At 34.1% G+C, this 21,331-nt stretch overlaps 2 protein-coding genes across 30 annotated transcripts in view; one reads left to right on the plus strand and one right to left on the minus strand.

The window, feature by feature from the left end:
- LOC127726333 (vascular endothelial growth factor receptor 1-like) overlaps window positions 1–16,236 on the minus strand; it is a 255,073-nt gene extending 238,837 nt beyond the window's left edge. For all 28 annotated transcript variants that reach the window (XM_052233690.1, XM_052233686.1, XM_052233676.1 and 25 more), the window contains exon 1: window positions 15,956–16,236. In XM_052233690.1, the coding sequence (XP_052089650.1) occupies window positions 15,956–16,034 (79 nt within the window). In that variant the 5' untranslated portion in view covers window positions 16,035–16,236. The remainder of the gene's footprint in view (window positions 1–15,955) is intronic.
- Window positions 16,237–16,518: 282 nt separating this feature from the next.
- Window positions 16,519–21,331, plus strand: part of LOC127726349 (proteasome maturation protein-like) — a 33,361-nt gene continuing 28,548 nt past the window's right edge. The window contains exon 1 of one of the 2 annotated variants that reach the window (XM_052233712.1): window positions 16,519–16,603. In XM_052233712.1, the coding sequence (XP_052089672.1) occupies window positions 16,592–16,603 (12 nt within the window). In that variant the 5' untranslated portion in view covers window positions 16,519–16,591. Of the gene's footprint in view, window positions 16,604–16,662; window positions 16,687–21,331 lie in introns of those variants that run through there. The other variant, XM_052233713.1, reaches the window with a different exon arrangement.

Genomic DNA, 21,331 nt, shown 5'->3' on the forward strand with positions numbered 1-21,331 from the left:
AATACATGTTTAGATTCAGCATATCAAAGAACCCTAAAAATTCAATTTTTGTTAAAATCAAACTAAGTTTAATTTTGGACCCTTTGGACCTTAATGTAGACCAATTTGAAAACGGAACCAAAAATTAAGAATCTAAATACACGGTTAGATTCAGCATATCAAAGAACCCCATATATTCAATTTTTGTTGAAATCAAACAAAGTTTAATTTTGGACCCAGATTTGGACCAACTTGAAAACTGGGCCCATAATCAAACAAGAGTGCACACACTGAAATGTCTCGCCTTCTTTACTAATCATTGATATTATGTTGATAGTCCTAAATATAAAGCTTTATTACAACTGTCACATAAACTTAACATTAACCAAGAAAACTAAACATTGACCAATGAACTATGAAAATGAGGTCAAGGTCAGATGAACCATGCCAGGCAGACATGTACAGTTAACAATTCTTCCATATAACAAATATAGTTGACCTATTGCTTATAGTTTAAGACCAAAACACAAAAACTTAACACTGAGCAATGAACCGTGAAAATGAGGTCAAGGTCATATAAAACCTGCGCGACTGACATAAAGATCATAAAATATTTCCATACTCCAAATATAGTTGACCTATTGCATATAGTATTAGAAAAAAAGACCAAAACTCAAAAACTTACCTTTGACAACTGAACCATGAAAACGACGTCAAGGTCAGATGACACCTGCCAGCTAGACATGTACACCTTACAATCATTCCATACACCAAATATAGTAGACCTATTGCATACAGTATAAGAAAAACAGACCAAAACACAAAAACTTAACTATAACCACTGAACCATGAAAACGAGGTCAAGGTCAGATGACACCTGCCAGCTAGACATGTACACCTTACAATCATTCCATACACCAAATATAGTAGACCTATTGCATACAGTATAAGAAAAACAGACCAAAACACAAAAACTTAACTATAACCACTGAACCATGAAAACAAGGTCAAGGTCAGATGACACCTGCCAGCTAGACATGTACACCTTACAATCATTCCATACACCAAATATAGTAGACCTATTGCATACAGTATAAGAAAAACAGACCAAAACACAAAATCTTAACTATAACCACTGAACCATGAAAATGAGGTCAAGGTCAGATGACACCTGCCAGTTGGACATGTACACCTTACAGTCCTTCCATACACCCAATATACTAGACCTATTGCTTATAGTATCTGAGATATGGACTTGACCACCAAAACTTAACCTTGTTCACTGATCCATGAAATGAGGTCGAGGTCAAGTGAAAACTGTCTGACGGGCATGAGGACCTTGCAAGGTACGCACATACCAAATATAGTTATCCTACTACTTATAATAAGAGAGAATTTAACATTACAAAAAATGTTAACTTTTTTTTCAAGTAGTCACTGAACCATGAAAATGAGGTCAAGGACATTGGACATGTGACTGACAGAAACTTCGTAACATGAGGCATCCATATACAAAGTATGAAGCATCCAGGCCTTCCACCTTCTAAAATATAAAGCTTTTAAGAAGTGAGCTAACGCCGCCGCCGCCGCCGCCGAAGCCGCCGGATCACTATCCCTATGTCGAGCTTTCTGCGACAAAAGTCGCAGGCTCGACAAAAATCTAAATACATGTTTAGATTCAGCATATCAAAGAACCCTAAAAATTCAATTTTTGTTAAAATCAAACTAAGTTTAATTTTGGACCCTTTGGACCTTAATGTAGACCAATTTGAAAACGGAACCAAAAATTAAGAATCTAAATACACGGTTAGATTCGGCATATCAAAGAACCCCATATATTCAATTTTTGTTGAAATCAAACAAAGTTTAATTTTGGACCCCGATTTGGACCAACTTGAAAACTGGGCCCATAATCAAAAATCTAAATACATGTTTAGATTCAGCATATCAAAGAACCCTAAAAATTCAATTTTTGTTAAAATCAAACTAAGTTTAATTTTGGACCCTTTGGACCTTAATGTAGACCAATTTGAAAACGGAACCAAAAATTAAGAATCTAAATACATGGTTAGATTCGGCATATCAAAGAACCCCATATATTCAATTTTTGTTGAAATCAAACAAAGTTTAATTTTGGACCCTTTGGACCTTAATGTATGGTAGACCAATTTGAAAACGGAACCAAAAATTAAGAATCTAAATACACGGTTAGATTCGGCATATCAAAGAACCCCAATAATTCAATTTTTGATGAAATCAAACAAAGTTAAATTTTGGACCCTTTGGACCTCAATGTGGACCAATTTAAAAATGGGGCCCAAAATCCAAAAACTTAATACACGGTTAGATTCAGCATATTAAAGAACCCCAAGAATTCAAGAATAAAACCCCATTGAAATTGGTCAAGAAATAAGTAATTTATACGAAGTATCTTCTTTTGCACAATACTGTGCAATTGAATATTTCTTGCTATTGCGCAATACTGTACAATTGACAATTTCTTGCTATTGCGCAATATTGTGCTATTGGATATTTCTTGCTATTGCGCAATACTGTGCAATTGAAGATTTCTTGCTATTGCGCAATACTGTGCAATTGAAGATTTCTTGCTATTGTGCAATACTGTGCAATTGAAAATTTCTTGCTATTGCACAATACTTATTATATAATAATTTACACATCCTGTTTGGTGTGTATCTCCTACCATATCATTATTATTTGCTTTTAAATATTAATCAGAAATAACCAACTTAAAATGGAAAATTTTAAAAGAAAAAAAAAATGAAAAAAAAAAAAAAAAAAATCCCCCCTCCCAAATTTTTTGAACCCCCTTACGATTCATCACCCCCAAACTCAATACCAGCCTTCCCTTTGTGGTATGGTACCTTGCAGTACAATTTCAGAGAGATCCATACACTTGAACACAAGTTATTGTCTGGAAACTAGAAAAATGCTTATTTTTGGCCCCTTTTTGGCCCCCAATTCCTAAACGTTTCGGGCAATTACCCCCAAACTCAATTCCAGCTTTCCCTTTGTGATACGGAACCTTGTAGTACAATTTCAGAAATATCCAAACACTTACACACAAGTTATTGTCATGAAACTAGAAAAATGCTTGTTTTTTGCCCCTTTTTTGGTCCTTAATTCCTAAAATTTTGAGGCAATTACCCCCAAAATCAATTACAGCCTTCCCTTTGTGATATGGAACTTTGTGGTACAATGTCAGAGAGATCCATACACTTACACACAAGTTATTGTCTGGAAGTTACAAAAATGCTTATTTTTGGCCCCTAATTCCTTAACTGTTGGTACCATAACCCCCAAAATCAATCCCAACCTTCCTTTCGTGGTATTGAACCTTATGGTAAAATTTCATGGAGATCCATTCACTTAAACTAAAGTTAGAGTGCGAAAACCAATGTGTCTTCGGACGACGCCGGATGACGCCAGACGACGACGACGACGACAACGACGACGACGACGACGACGCCAAAGTCATACCAATATACGACCAAAAATTTTTTAATTTTTGCGGTCGTATAAAAAATTAACACTGAGAAATGAACCTTGAAAATGAGGTCAAGGTCAAATAAAACCTGCGTAACTGACAAATAGATCATAAAATATTTCCATACACCAAATATAGTTGAACTGTTGCATATAGTATTAGAAAAAAAGACCAAAACTCAAAAACTTAACTTTGACCACTGAACCATGAAAATGAGGTCAAGGTCAGATGACACCTGCCAGCTAGACATGTACACCTTACAATCATTCCATACACCAAATATAGTAGACCTATTGCATACAGTATAAGAACAAGAGTGCACACGCTGAAATGTCTCGCCTTCTTTATTAATCATTGATATTATGTTGATAGTCCTAAATATAAAGCTTTATTACAACTGTCACATAAACTTAACATTAACCAAACAAGAGTGCACACGCTGAAATGTCTCGCCTTCTTTACTAATCATTGATATTATGTTGATAGTCCTAAATATAAAGCTTTATTACAACTGTCACATAAACTTAACATTAACCAAGTAAACTAAACATTGACCAATGAACCATGAAAATGAGGTCAAGGTCAGATGAACCATGCTAGGCAGGCATGTACAGCTAACAATTCTTCCATACAACAAATAGAGTTGACCTATTGCTTATAGTTTAAGAAAAACAGACGAAAACACAAAAACTTAACACTGAGCAATGAACCTTGAAAATGAGGTCAAGGTCAAATAAAACCTGCGTGACTGCCAAATAGATCATAAAATATTTCCATACACCAAATATAGTTGAACTATTGCATATAGTATAAGAAAAACAGACCAAAACACAAAAACTTAACTATAACCACTGAACCATGAAAATGAGGTCAAGGTCAGATGACACCTGCCAGTTGGACATGTACACCTTACAGTCCTTCCATACACCAAATATACTAGACCTATTGCTTATAGTATCTGAGATATGGACTTGACCACCAAAACTTAACCTTGTTCATTGATCCATGAAATGAGGTCGAGGTCAAGTGAAAACTGTCTGACAGGCATGAGGACCTTGCAAGGTACGCACACACCAAATATAGTTGAACTATTGCACATAGTATTAGAAAAAAAGACCAAAACTCAAAAACTTAACTTTGACCACTGAACCATGAAAATAAGGTCAAGGTCAGATGACACCTGCCCGCTAGACATGTACACCTTACAATCATTCCATACACCAAATATAGTAGACCTATGGCATACAGTATAAGAAAAACAGACCAAAACACAAAAACTTAACTATAACCACTGAACCATGAAAATGAGGTCAAGGTCAGATGACACCTGCCAGTTGGACATGTACACCTTACAGTCCTTCCATACACCGAATATACTAGACCTATTGCTTATAGTATCTGAGATATGGACTTGACCACCAAAACTTAACCTTGTTCACTGATCCATGAAAAGAGGTCGAGGTCAAGTGAAAACTGTCTGACGGGCATGAGGACCTTGCAAGGTACGCACATACCAAATATAGTTATCTTATTACTTATAATAAGAGAGAATCTAACATTACAAAAAATCTTAACTTTTTTTTCAAGTAGTCACTGAACCATGAAAATGAGGTCAAGGACATTGGACAATGTGACTGACGGAAACTTCGTAACATGAGGCTTCCATATACAAAGTATGAAGCATCCAGACCTTCCACCTTCTAAAATATAAAGCTTTTAAGAAGTTAGCTAACGCCGCCGCCGCCGCCGCCGCCGCCGCCGGATCGCTATTCCTATGTCGAGCTTTCTGCGACAAAAGTCGCAGGCTCGACAAAAACTAAACATTGACCAATGAACCATGAAAATGAGGTCAAGGTCAGATGAACCATGCCAGGCAGACATGTACAGCTAACAATTCTTCCATACAACAAATATAGTTGACCTATTGCTTATAGTTTAAGAAAAACAGACCACAGCACAAAAACTTAACACTGAGCAATGAACCGTGAAAATGAAGTCAAGGTCAAATAAAACCTGTGCGACCGACATATAGATCATAAAATATTTCCATATACCAAATATAGTTGACCTATTGCATATATATAGTATTAGAAAAAAAGACCAAAACTCAAAAAACTTAACTTTGACCACTGAACCATGAAAATGAGGTCAAGGTCAGATGAAACCTGCCAGCTAGACATGTACACCTTACTATCATTCCATACACCAAATAAAGTAGACCTATTGCATACAGTATAAGAAAAACAGACCAAAACACAAAAACTTAACTACTGTGGATTCATTTATTTTCGTGGGTACCAATTTTCGTGGATTAAGGAAAACTTTCATGTTCGTGGATATCTAATTTCGTGGTTTTTTACAATGTCTGCATACAAGCCTATAGTAAATTTGCCATTCGTTGAGCATTTAATTTCGTGGTTAACCTATAACCACGAAATCCACGAAAATTGGTATCCAACGAATAATAATGAATCCACAGTATAACCACTGAACCATGAAAATGGGGTCAAGGTCAGATGACACCTGCCAGTTGGACATGTACACCTTATAGTCCTTCCATACACCGAATATACAAGACCTATTGCTTATAGTATCTGAGATATGGACTTGACCACCAAAACTTAACCTTGTTCACTGATCCATGAAATGAGGTCGAGGTCAAGTGAAAACTGTCTGACGGGGATGAGGACCTTGTAAGGTACGCACATACCAAATATAGTTATCCTATTACTTATAATAAGAGAGAATTAAACGTAACAAAAAATCTGAACTTTTTTTTCAAGTAGTCACTGAACCATGAAAATGACGTCAAGGACATTGGACATGTGACTGACGGAAACTTCGTAACATGAGGCATCTATATACAAAGTATGAAGCATCCAGGTCTTCTAGCTTCTAAAATATAAAGCTTTTAAAAAGTTAGCTGCCGCCGCCGGATCACTATCCCTATGTCGAGCTTTCTGCGACAAAAGTCCCAGGCTCGACAAAAACAGACCAAAACACAAAAACTGAACTATAACCACTGAACCATGAAAATGAGGTCAAGGTCAGATGACACCTGCCAGTTGGACATGTACACCTTACAGTCCTTCCATACACCGAATATACAAGACCTATTGCTTATAGTATCTGAGATATGGACTTGACCACCAAAACTTAACCTTGTTCACTGATCCATGAAATGAGGTCGAGGTCAAGTGAAAACTGTCTGACGGGGATGAGGACCTTGTAAGGTACGCACATACCAAATATAGTTATCCTATTACTTATAATAAGAGAGAATTAAACGTACATGTAACAAAAAATCTGAACTTTTTTTTCAAGTAGTCACTGAACCATGAAAATGAGGTCAAGGACATTGGACATGTGACTGACGGAAACTTCGTAACATGAGGCATCTATATACAAAGTATGAAGCATCCAGGTCTTCTAGCTTCTAAAATATAAAGCTTTTAAAAAGTTAGCTGCCGCCGCCGGATCACTATCCCTATGTCGAGCTTTCTGCGACAAAAGTCCCAGGCTCGACAAAAACAGACCAAAACACAAAAACTGAACTATAACCACTGAACCATGAAAATGAGGTCAAGGTCAGATGACACCTGCCAGTTGGACATGTACACCTTACAGTCCTTCCATACACCGAATATACTAGACCTATTGCTTATAGTATCTGAGATATGGACTTGACCACCAAAACTTAACCTTGTTCACTGATCCATGAAATGAGGTTGAGGTCAAGTGAAAACTGTCTGACGGGTATGAGAACCTTGCAAGGTACGCACATACCAAATATAGTTATCCTATTACTTATAATAAGAGAGAATTTAACATTACAAAAACTCTTAACTTTTTTTTCAAGTAGTCACTGAACCATGAAAATGAGGTCAAGGACATTGAACATGTGACTGACGGAAACTTCGTAACATGAGGCATCCATATACAAAGTATGAAGCATCCAGACCTTCCACCTTCTAAAATATAAAGCTTTTAAGAAGTTAGCTAACACCGCCGCCGTAACTGCCGCCACCGCTGCCGCCGGATCACTATCCCTTTGTCGAGCTTTCTGCGACAAAAGTCGCAGGCTCGACAAAAATGATACATACATGCAAATAAATAGCGAACTGAACTGATTAAACATGTTAAAAGCAGGGTGAATCAATACATTTTGAAGAAAGAGCAACAAGTCTTTCAAAGAAGTCATTTCCAAATGCCCTAAAACTATAATTTGATACAGGTTGTATTGTGTCAATCTTATTAAATCAACAATAATTAATTTCAAGGAGCACTGATCATGCTGATTGGAAATTTTTGGACAATTTAAAAAAAAAATCAAATTCTATAATTTTCAAAATGCAGTATTTTGGGATTATTTTTTTGAACATTAATTATATCTATTATCAGCATGATCATGAGTAGCTGGTTTCTGCAACTGCCAGATTAAAAACTTGTGTTTTATAATATCTCTTAAAAAAGATCACAAATTGCATCTGCCAGAAAAATTTATTCTTGTTGGGTAAAAATGGCACAATAAAAATTGTTATACTAGGAAAAAATGACATCTCTGCATTCTCTACAATCAATGTATCTAATAAGTAATTCACAAAAGGTCATAAAAGTCAATGAAGGGAATGACATGAAGGGTAAATATAATCACCCATGAGTGTTCATATGTGGAAAAATAAAAACATAATCATGATAATGGTACATGTTATTCACAGAATATGTTACATCTTCCTTGGTATTTTAATTATAAAATAGTTAGCTGTATCTATGGAAACTTAAAAAAAACACATCTGAAAATAGTTTATAGGTTTAAGAGGATCACGCCTGTGTTATCAGTAGAAGATTTAACATCAGACATAATAAGGCGCTTCTTAATTTGCTAAAATGTTAAAATAAAAAATTTACTAGGATGAGAAAGGGGCAAGAGTAGGTCCTTATATAAAATTAAATATTATTTAATTGTGTCTGTCCAAAGTCAGGAATCTTATTTGTTGTTTTGTTTATTGAGAATTGGGTGTTCGTGTCAGAAAAACATAAGTTCCCAGTTCAGGTCACGTTTTGTTATGAGGGTGGGTAATTGCCAATCTTTGAAGATATTATATATGGTGACCTCTAAAATGTCAAAATGTTGTCAAATTTGTTGGGTTACTGTCTCATATTTTCCTGAAATCCAATTATTCATATCAATTAATTCAATACAACTAAATGGACGCATAATATTGCATTTGCGCCAATTTTTACACAATGCAATCTTTCTTTTGTGCCATAAGGTTATATTTCATTTGTGCCAAAAAATAAAGACTTAACATATGCGCCATTTTTTGGTAAAATACAATGGAAAATTTCAAATATTCTTTGTACTCTGAATAAGAATTTTTTTAAGAGTAAATGAGTATTCCCCCCTGACGTGCGATATTGGTAAATGGCTGTCATTTTCGGGGGGATATCGTTTCCATTGTGGTTTTAGGATGAATGATTTCTGATGAATATATATGTTATATTATGCAAACAAAAAAAGTGTTTTAAAGGTATCAAATCAAAAGTATCTTTTGAATAAATCTATAATTTATACTATTTACCTGTATTATTGGTGCAAATGAAATGTTTTATTTTGACGCAAATGAAATATGGTTTGTGGCGAAAATGAAAGATTTTTTTGGCACAAATAAAATGCCAACACAGCCAATGGGATTAAAAGCAATTTTAGCATTGAACTATATGATTTAATTCTACAGCTGTATGTACTTTTCATGTGACAATGTGTAAACAGGATATTAATGCATTCTCTGAAAATCAAACGTTCATAAGAAATAAATAAAGGATGAGACTTAACAATGGGAATTTATTAATTTGTATTTAAAAGCTATTATCATATGATACATATGATGTGATTTTAAAATATATTTAAAAAGTGTTAATCATATTAAATAGCCATGAGAAACCATTTGGGATGATCACTTATGCTTATGTTAAATAGAGTCAAAACAGTTTTAAATATGTTTTGGAAATTGAACTTTTAAAACACCTCCACACTTTGTTATAGTAAGATGTTGTTTTAAAATATTTTTGTATTGCATAATAACATCTTCATTTGTCTGTTTCTGGTTTCTATCAAATATTAATTATACATCAACTGATACCTTACAAATCTACACATGTTACTGATTTGAAGTAAACATCATTCAACTATTTATATGCATACTTTATTTTGTTATTATCTTGTATAAAAACACAAAATAAACCACTATAAACTATACAGGTACTCATGACGTCTTAGAATTATATACATATGTAAACAAATCTAAGATATTCAGTGTTAATGTTGATTTGTGAAAGAACACTTTACTTTCAGGACTGGAGTATGTTTCTCTGATAGTCATTTTTTAAACAGCAAGTGGACAACTCAATTTTTTCAGATTTTCTTAATCTGTTTTCATATCATACATGTACATGTACATTACCCAGTTCTTAAACATGTTGAATTCTATCTTTATGAGCTGAGACTCTGCAGCCAAAGCGAAGTCAAAATCAAAATGTTTCCACAAAGATTATAAGTTTCATGTACAATGTACATAATAACATGAATTATGTACCCCCAACAAATTATAAGTCACAAATGAAAAGACTAAAACTAAACTAAAATTTACAAACTGTGGAGTTTGAGAAATCAAACATGTGAATGAAATGAATTGTGAATAATAAATTGTCCATGTGATAATTAAGATTGTGATTGATGTATACCTGTATGTCACTAGACCAGGTGGATATACATATGTCACATTTATCATTGAGAAATACAAATGCAATGTATAATGTCCCTATTGTACATGTAACTAATCCAACTTTATGCAAATCGATAAAATATCACTGTGTATTCTGAAGTAAAAATTTCAAAAAGAACAAATTTAATCACACATAACTATAGAAATTTAAAAATAAGATATTCTAGTCTTTAAAGGGTTAAAATCAAAGCTGTACGTAGCACATGAAATGTGGTTAATATATTTTATCATCCATATGTAAATAAATAATACATGTACTTGTTAAATAGACAGTATAATTGTGTATATATATAAGTCTTCATCTTAAAAGGAAAATAAAATGTATGACTAAATACAACAAAAATTTCATAGTTAAGATATATATTCATGTGAAAAAAATTATCAAAATATCAAATATGAATAGTATATTAAACCAGAGACATATATATGTCTCTGATTAAACACGGGAACATGTTATCACTAATGTGTTCTTGAACATAACATAGGGGGTTTACTCCCAGTTTATAGGGCAAACCTTACTGCCACAGTGAAAACAGAAACACAAAATCAAACTACATGTTCAGGGGCTGATCCAGCCATTTTTAAAGGGGGGATTCCAACCTTATGTTCCCATTCAAAAGCATTGATCGTCAAAAAAAGGGGGGTGCCATTGATGTTTATCTAAATATTTAGCAGGAACAACACACATAAGGTGTAGTACTGTAAGATTGGGAAACAGTTAACCTACATCTACATTTGTTTTTTTTCAATTCAATGAACAAATTTCTTTACATGCTGTTGTGAACTTGTGACCCAATTAAAATAAATTCTTGATTAACTCATTTCAACTAGGACATTTAAAAATTATCTAGTATGATTTATCTGTTTTTGCTTTATGAAAATGTAATTTTATGAGTAATAAATAAAAGTTTGGTCATGTATTTTATTGTTCCCTATTGATAGATAATGATCATTGATTATGGAGAAATCACAGGATCACTTCAATCAACAACTTTTAACCATGACAGTATACAGGTATGTAGGTGTTGGGTTTTATAATATTGACTTTTTCTGATGATTAATACATAGATTGTTAATATATATTTTTAGAATGGTCATCTTGTTTGTCATGCAAGATTATTCAATCCTGAGTAACATTGTGTAAAAATACTGCAAGTGTGATAAACAAAAGAAAAATGTAACAACAGAGTTGAAGGACTTAAGTTTTACTAGCTTTATCATAAAAAAACAATTAAAATGAAACACAGAAAAAAAACAAATGGACACCTGTATCCCTATCCTCTTCAAATACAAATACACACAATTTATACATGTACAAATTTCAAACAATGTAGGTACATAACGTAAAAGGGGAAAAGGCTGAAGGCAAAAACCAAATAATTTGTGGCCTCTTATATTGTACATGTAGTTACCTTACCATTTATGGCAAAATCTTAAAATGAGACAATTTTTGTGCCTTTTGCAGTTTTGCATTTACCAGTCATGAAAGCAAAAATGTGAGAAAATTTTAAGAATATAAATTCTGATGAGAAACTGATTAATGTCTTTTAAACATCCAACCGGTGTTATTCGATATATGGTATACATAATGCTTTTAGTCTTGAGACTTCTGTTGGTGGATACATGTACCTATGATGTCACAGATATCTTATAATTATCCTGACCAATATTTCTAGTAATTCCTGTTGTTCTTTTAAATATATATATGTATTCTCTGAAAGATATCCTTTTGAACTCTCTGGTTGACGGAATAAGTAAAATCTTAGGAAAGGGTGGTACAGCTCGATGTCTTGCTGTATTTTCTATGATTTTCAAATTAAAGGGGCATAAAACCTTCCAATTTTTTTGTCATTAATAAATGACTATATTATTGCAGCGCCTACAATGTTGAAATTAGATTATCCCAAGACTCTCTTATATCTCTCTGAAAGCACACAGGGACAGCTTACATTTACATGTATAAGGATATTCTAAAAGCATAGCACACCTCAATTCTGTTAATGGAAACAAAATACATATTGCATGTTACTTGCCTGGGGAGACCATATTATTAATTATATAATCCTAAATAAAACATTGTTAAATATGTACACAAATGTATCTACATGTATACCAGAACTATATATGATGTAATCATCGATCACACATTTTTACCTACAGGGAATGAAAATCAAATTGACAAAATTACATATATTTGATGGCAAGTAATTTACCCATAATAATGTGATCAAAGTCTCTTCATTGTTAAAGGAAATGGCTCATTGACCAATCGGTAATACTTTATATAAATACATGTAAAAATATCTAGGATAAACCTAGTTAAATCTCAAAAGGAAATGCTTTCACTCTTACATACTTCAGAACAAAGTCATACACTGTACTTAAAGTGGTTTAACACACTGTAAAATCTCTTATTAATTTATGTGCCAAAAATATTTTGACAAAATTAAACTAGCCAGCAGAGTCAATTCAAAGAACCATTTTTCATGTTTTGCATAAGCAAAAACTATTCTTATGCAACTTTTATTTAGCCTCAGCATACATGTACATGTCAATCATGTACAAAAATCTAGTATAATTATGTACATTTTTTTGTACATTGAGTATAATTTAAAAAACTTAAATAAAATAAAAACATTTCAACATGTTGATGTTCAACACAATGAATATTTAGTTTAAAACCTACATGTATATATACATTTCAGAAAAAAAAAATGAATTTCTGCAGTTTCATTTATATTCAAAGCAGCATTTAAATGCCATATTATGATATGCATGTTACAATAATCAATTATTTCAGGATATTCAATAAATATACATTGTAAATTACATCTATCTTCTACATGTACATGCATTCTTGCATTATGCAATTGACAGAGACCCTTGTACCTTCATACAGATTTTAGTCCACAGGTATAATCGTGTTTTGCATGATATTTCTTCATTTTATGCCCCCGTCGTAGCAGAGGGGGCATTAAGGTTTACCCTTGTCCATCTGCAGGTCTGTCCATCCTTATGTCCCGAAATTGGTTTCCATTCTCTAACTTTAGTTTCCCTTGACCAAATGTTATGAAACTTACACACAAAGCTTATTACCACAAAACACAGATCAACTTGGAATTTGGGTGGCGTCACTTTTACCATTCCTGAGTTACATGTATGCCCCTTTATAAATGGAATAATTGCTGAATTTTTCGTTTCCATTCTCTAACTTTAGTTTGTCTCAACCAAATTTTATGAAACTTATACACTGCTTATTACCATAAACACAGATCAAGTTCGAATTTGGGTGGCGTCACTTTTACAGTTCTCTAGTTATGTCCTTTTATAATGTTTTATGCAAGCGGGGGCATCATCTGTGTCCCATGGACACAGTCTCTATTTATTTGTTTATGTTTTTAAGTAAACATTTATGTACTTGTACCGTTAGTACCTACCCTTTTGTCAAAAGATGGAAACCTCACACACACAATTTTTAATTTGTCATTACTACTGTAAATTCAGAAATTATTGTGTGCATTTATTATTGAATGAATAAGAATGAACAAAATATTATTGTGATTTCAGGAAAATTTGAAAAAGAGATGTATATACATGTATATATACAAAAAAATGTATGTATCAGATATCTGAATGATTCAGATATCTGATACATACATTTTTTTGTATATCAGAATGTTGGTTCTTACTACATGTACTATACTGATACTCACCTAGTAGCATTACTGATACTCACCTAGTCGCATTATTCACATAATAAGCAATAATAAAAACATCACAACAATTTCTGAATTTACAGTAATTAAAACATACAGTTGCTGTATACATGATATACAGATATAGATATAAAAACAAGAAGATGTGGTATAATTGCCAATGAGACAACTCTCCACAAGAGACCAAATGACACAGAAATTAACAACTATAGCTAGGTCACCGTACAGCCTTCAACAATGAGCAAAACCCATACCGCATAGTCAACTATATAGAGCATGTTTTAAGAGTAAAAAGAGATATAAGTAAAAATGTACACAGTTATGAGACAAGAACCCAAGATAACAAAATATACAGACAAGCTACATTTTTTTGTACATGTACATTGTACCCTGTATCTTGAGGCCTACATGCATACACTATTAAATGTTTATAAAAGATATTTCATATTAAAAGTTAAAGGTCAATGTAAGAGGCAAAAACTATATTGTATGTTTGCTTAGTCCTTGTTATAAACTATAATTGTTTATGGTTAATTTTCACTTTCATATTGCATGTACATGTACATGTATCACATGTGTATTGACTGAACATTTAAATTTTAAGATTCTGTTTGTGTAATATGTATATTTCTTACATTGTACTACATGTAGGTCTATACAAAATTACCAGGATCAGTGCTTCAACAGGTCAGGAATAACCATTAATGGATGGATTATACCTCAATTGAGGTACAATCCACCATTTGACATATAGTGAGATAGACCAATTGAGGTGTAATGCAGTTTTTATCACAATTTTTTTAAAGAGATATTTGAGCATCTTTTTGTATATACCATCTTAAGCTTTGATAAGTACTCATTAGTGACATATAATTGTGTCTGACTTCCTGTGCTGCGTTTTGTTAAAATGTGTATTATACCTCAATTGGGGTATAATCCACCAATTGGTGGATATTCACAACTGGATTCCTAAGTCTGCATCAGTTCCAACTATAAGATTTGTTAGTCGAAATGGACAGGAAGTGTCTAAAGAACAAAAATAAGAATTAATAGATGAAAACTCAGAATTTTTAAGTAGGAAAACGAGGGTTATACATTACTATTTAAGTTTCTCTAACAAATTGCAGCACGAAGTGTCAGAATCAATTACATGTCATCACTAAGTGGTCATCAAAGCTTGTTATGGTAAGTGCAAAAAGATGCTCCAATATCTTAAAAATTATTTGGATAAAAAACTGCATTATACCTTAATTGGTGTGTCACATTATATGTCGAATGGTGAATTATACCTGAATTGAGGTATAATCCACCAATTAATGGTTATTCCTGACCTGTTCAATATTACAGATACAAAAAGGAAGCGAGATGAGGCTTTATGGCATTGATACAGTAAGGTTATAACAAATTTGACAAAGTCAACAAGATTGGGGGTCAACTAAATATATAGCAGACAAGTGCTTATACTGTTCATGTACATGTACATGTATGTCAAGCTCTTATGTCTAGACAAATTGTGTATGAAATTAAGAGACAGCTAGGTGACTTAAGACCTACAACATGTACAATCAACACCTCAGTTCTCAACGGCAAAAACCACTTGGGGTACATTTGTGCATGTATGTGTTTTATTGTAACAACAGCAACCTCTATAAACCAGCCCTGCATAGCCTTAGGAAAACTATCCCCTTTTTCGTGTGTTTTCGGACTACGGCCAGAGGGAACAAAAATTATTTCATCATCATCTGACTTGTAACTACAACACATTATGTTTGGTTTTCTGCAATGAATGGTCGCATTTATCTAAACATGACTTTTCCACAAAGAACTTTTGAAAAAGCAAACTAGCATTCTATAATAGCATGCAAAAGCTGTTTCCATTTATTTAATTTTAACTTAGGATATTTACATATATATACGTACATGTACCATAAACTGATACTGGTGGAATAACGAATTGTTAAACTTACGATTCTGAAAGGTATCTACTGATAATATCCAAAAAATCATCATCAAACAGCATACATATTTTGAATGTGTATAATCCATTTCCAGGTAAAAAATGTTCAGGTGCTTTAAATGAACTAATTTAACAGAACTTCCATAACCATGAACATATATAATCAAAATGTAAGGGTATAATTTATCTTCAAATACACACGTATTCCATATTTAGAAAACGTAAAACACAGACTCAGTGTGATTTTTGGGTCATTTTTACTTTCTATTTATCACTGCCTTTCTCATCAAAATCAAAGGAGTTCCTTTGGCTAATCCAATTATCTCCCCAAAATTAGTAAAAGCTCAGTTGATAATTATTCACACAATAATATTACCGAAAGCGTTAATATATTCAACTGAATCCTTCAACTACATTATTTTTAAGCATGATCTCTTTGATACGCTATTTAAGTGTATCATTAACAAGCTTTTAAGAAAAATACAAATTTAAAAGCTTTCAGGAGGTAAGAATAACAGCCACTGAGTGAAGGGTTTTCCCGTTCCCACACCGGTGTCTCTTTGAATTTTTCGTGTTCGAGTATGATAAAGCTAGTACCTCGGGAAACCCCTATTAATGCGCAAGACAGGAAGTTTATTTTACCAACATGGCGAACTTGGTAAGAAACCTGACTTGCAATTTTGATTGAAAAGATTTGGAAGCGACTTGCACTTATAATTGCTTATTCACACAATGAGAATAGTCAATTTTATTGTTCCCTGACTTTGGGAAACAATAAACATTATTTTTGCTTTCACCCTAGTAATTGTTTTCCTTGATAACGCGAATAATTTAATTTTGATGACCCTTTCTGCTAGATATGGCACAAAATGTGCACTTGAATATAGGTATCTTGTTTTGTTACCCCCATTGAAGCAATGGTTACATTGGTTACATTTGTTACACACATGGACCTTTACGAAATGATATGCAATACCGGCTTTATAATTGACCATTTCTGCTGCAAACTGAATAGGTAGGGGTAGAGCTATTGCAATGATTACATACACATTGAAGTTAGGTTACAATGATAACATGCATGTGGAAGTCAGGTTACAATGATAAAATACATATGGTTTGGGGATAACAATGGTTACATGCATGGGGAAATCAGGTTACAATGGTTACATGCATGGGGAAGTCTAGTTACAATGATTACATGCATGGAGAATGAGGGTTACAATGGTTACATACATGGAGAATGAGGGTTACAATGGTTACATACATGGGGATTGCTGGTTACAATGGTTACATGCATGGGAAATCAGGTTACAATGGTTACATACATGGGGATTGCTGGTTACAATGGTTACATGCATGGGAAATCAAGTTACAATGGTTACATGCATGGGGAAGTCAGGTTACAATGGTTACATACATGGGGAAGTCAGGTAACAATGGTTACATGCATGGGAAATGAGGTTACATGCATGGGGAATTCGGGTTACAATGGTTACATACATGGAGAATCAGGTTACAATGGTTACATGCATGGGGAAGTCGGGTTAAAATGGTTACATGCATGGGAAATCAGGTTACAATGGTTACATGCATGGGAAAGTCAGGTTACAATGTTTACATGCATGGAAAAGTCAGGTTACAATGGTTACATGCATGGAAAATCAGGTTACAATGGTTACATACATGAAGAAGTCAGGTTACAATGGTTACATACATGGGGAAGTCCGGTTACAATGGTTACATAAATGGGGAAGTCAGGTTACAATGGTTACATGCATGGGGAAGTTGAGTTACAATGGTTACATGCATGGGAAATCAGGTTACAATGGTTACATGCATGGGGAAGTCGGTTTACAATGGTTACATGCATGGGAAATCAGGTTACAATAGTTACATGCATGGGGAAGTCGGGTTACAATGGTTACATGCATGGGAAATCAGGTTACAATGGTTACATGCATGGGGAAGTCTAGTTACAATGGTTACATGCATGGAGAATGAGGGTTACAATGGTTATATACATGGAGAATCAGGTTACAATGGTTACATGCATGGGAAAGTCAGGTTACAATGGTTACATGCATGGAAAATCAGGTTACAATGGTTACATACATGAAGAAGTCAGGTTACAATGGTTACATACATGGGGAAGTCCGGTTACAATGGTTACATAAATGGGGAAGTCAGGTTACAATGGTTACATGCATGGGGAAGTTGAGTTACAATGGTTACATGCATGGGAAATCAGGTTACAATGGTTACATGCATGGGGAAGTCGGTTTACAATGGTTACATGCATGGGAAATCAGGTTACAATAGTTACATGCATGGGGAAGTCGGGTTACAATGGTTACATGCATGGGAAATCAGGTTACAATGGTTACATGCATGGGGAAGTCTAGTTACAATGGTTACATGCATGGAGAATGAGGGTAACAATGGTTATATACATGGAGAATCAGGTTACAATGGTTACATGCATGGGAAAGTCAGGTTACAATGGTTACATACATGGAGAATGAGGGTTACAATGGTTACATACATGGGGATTGCTAGTTACAATGGTTACATGCATGGGAAATCGGGTTACAATGGTAACATACATGGGGATTGCTGGTTACAATGGTTACATCCATGGGGATTGCTGGTTACAATGGTTACATGCATGGGAAATCAGGTTACAATGGTTACATGCATGGGGAAGTCAGGTTACAATGGTTACATACATGGGGAAGTCAGGTTACAATGGTTACATGCATGGGAAATCAGGTTACATGCATGGGGAAGTTTGGTTACAATGGTTACATACATGGAGAATCAGGTTACAATGGTTACATGCATGGGGAAATTGGGTTACAATGGTTACATGCATGGGCAATCAGGTTACAATGGTTACATGCATGGGAAAGTCAGGTTACAATGGTTACATACATGGAGAATGAGGGTTACAATGGTTACATGCATGGGAAATCAGGTTACAATGGTTACATACATAGGGAAGTCAGGTTACAATGGTTACATACATGGAAGAGTCAGGTTACCATTGTTACATGCATGGGGAAGTTGAGTTACAATGGTTACATGCATGGGAAATCAGGTTACAATGGTTACATGCATGGGGAAGTCGGGTTACAATGGTTACATACATGGAGAATCAGGTTACAATGGTTACATACATGGGGAAGTTGAGTTATAATGGTTACATGCATGTGAAATCAGGTTACAATGGTTACATGCATGGGAAATCAGGTTACAATGGTTACATGCATGGGGAAGTCGGGTTACAATGGTTACATACATGGAGAATCAGGTTACAATGGTTACATACATGGGGAAGTTGAGTTACAATGGTTACATGCATGGGAAATCAGGTTACAATGGTTACATGCATGGGAAATCAGGTTACAATGGTTACATGCATGGGAAATCAGGTTACAATGGTTACATGCATGGGGAAGTCGGGTTACATTGGTTACATACATGGAGAATCAGGTTACAATGGTTACATACATGGGGAAGTTGAGTTACAATGGTTACATGCATGTGAAATCAGGTTACAATGGTTACATGCATGGGAAATCAGGTTACAATGGTTACATGCATGGGGAAGTCGGGTTACAATGGTTACATACATGGAGAATCAGGTTACAATGGTTACATACATGGGGAAGTTAATTACAATGGTTACATGCATGGGAAATCAGGTTACAATGGTTACATGCATGGGAAATCAGGTTACAATGGTTACATGCATGGGGAAGTCGGGTTACAATGGTTACATACATGGAGAATCAGGTTACAATGGTTACATACTTGGGGAAGTTGAGTTACAATGGTTACATGCATGTGAAAACAGGTTACAATGGTTACATGCATGGGGACGTCAGGTTACAATGGTTACATACATGGGGAAGTCAGGTTACAATGGTTACATACATGGAGAATGAGGGTTACAATGGTTACATGCATGGGAAATCAGGTTACATGCATGGGAAATCAGGTTACAATGTTTACATGCATGGGGAAGTCGGGTTACAATGGTTACATACATGGAGAATCAGGTTACAATGGTTACATACATGGGGAAGTTGAGTTACAATGGTTACATGCATGTGAAATCAGGTTACAATGGTTACATGCATGGGGAAGTCAGGTTACAATGGTTACATACATGGGGAAGTCAGGTTACAATGGTTACATACATGGAGAATGAGGGTTACAATGGTTACATGCATGGGAAATCAGGTTACAATGGTAACATGCATGGGGAAGTCGGGTTACAATGGTTACATACATGGAGAATCAGGTTACAATGGTTACATGCATGGGGAAGTTGAGTTACAATGGATACATGCATGGGAAATCAGGTTACAATGGTTACATGCATGGGAAATCAGGTTACAATGGTTACATACATGGAGAATGAGGGTTACAGTGGTTACATACATGGGGATTGAGGGTAACAATGGTTACATGCATGGGAAATCAGGTTACAAAATATTTGAAATAACATGATCATTTTTATCATATATATGTAATTAACCTCAATATTAGATAGGGTAACAAATTTTGTCAACATATATAGTTATTGAGTAGAAAATAAAAGAATGCATTATCGAAGCCGAAATATGGTATAAATAATCTTACATGTATTTACTAGTATTTAATACAAGATGTAAAAAAACACATTCTTTTTCTCTAAAGTTAGTATACAAGGATGTGGTATTTCTAAGTTTGTATTTATTTTAATTGAGTAAACATTCCAAGATTATAAACAAAATTGTGTTGAAGTTTTTTTTTAAAACATTTTAACAGATGGTTGTCAAACGGTTAACGAACAAAAAGTTACAGGACAAAAATTCACAGGACAGAAAGTCACAAATAATTTGTTGACAATTGTTTGAATATACAGAATAAGAATAAGAATATTTATTGAATCCAATTAAACATGTTAAAGGGCCCGTTTCCGAGCATATACATATATATATACAAGAGAAAGATCTTTGAATATTTTCTTTTCGTCGAGCATGCGACTTTTGTCACAAAAGCGAGACATATCGATCCTACATTCCGTTGCGGCGGCCGCGGCCACAAATATTCCCTCTGTGGTTAAAGTTTTTAAAACTTTAATAACTTTCTTAAACTATACTGGATTTCTACCAAACTTGGACAGAAGCTTGTTTATGATCATAAGATAGTATCCAGAAGACAATTTTGTAAAAAAAAATCCTGTTTTTCCGTAGTTTACTCATAAATGGACTTCGTTTTTCTTCCAGTTAACATTACATTTACTCTGTGGTTAAAGTTTTAAAAATTTTGATAACTTTCTTAAACTATCCTGGATTTATAACAAACTTGGACAGAAGCTTGTTTATGATCAAAAGCT

Source organism: Mytilus californianus, unplaced genomic scaffold (genome assembly GCF_021869535.1).
Source record: "Mytilus californianus isolate M0D057914Y unplaced genomic scaffold, xbMytCali1.0.p SCAF_17, whole genome shotgun sequence".
Lineage (NCBI taxonomy): Eukaryota > Metazoa > Mollusca > Bivalvia > Mytilida > Mytilidae > Mytilus > Mytilus californianus.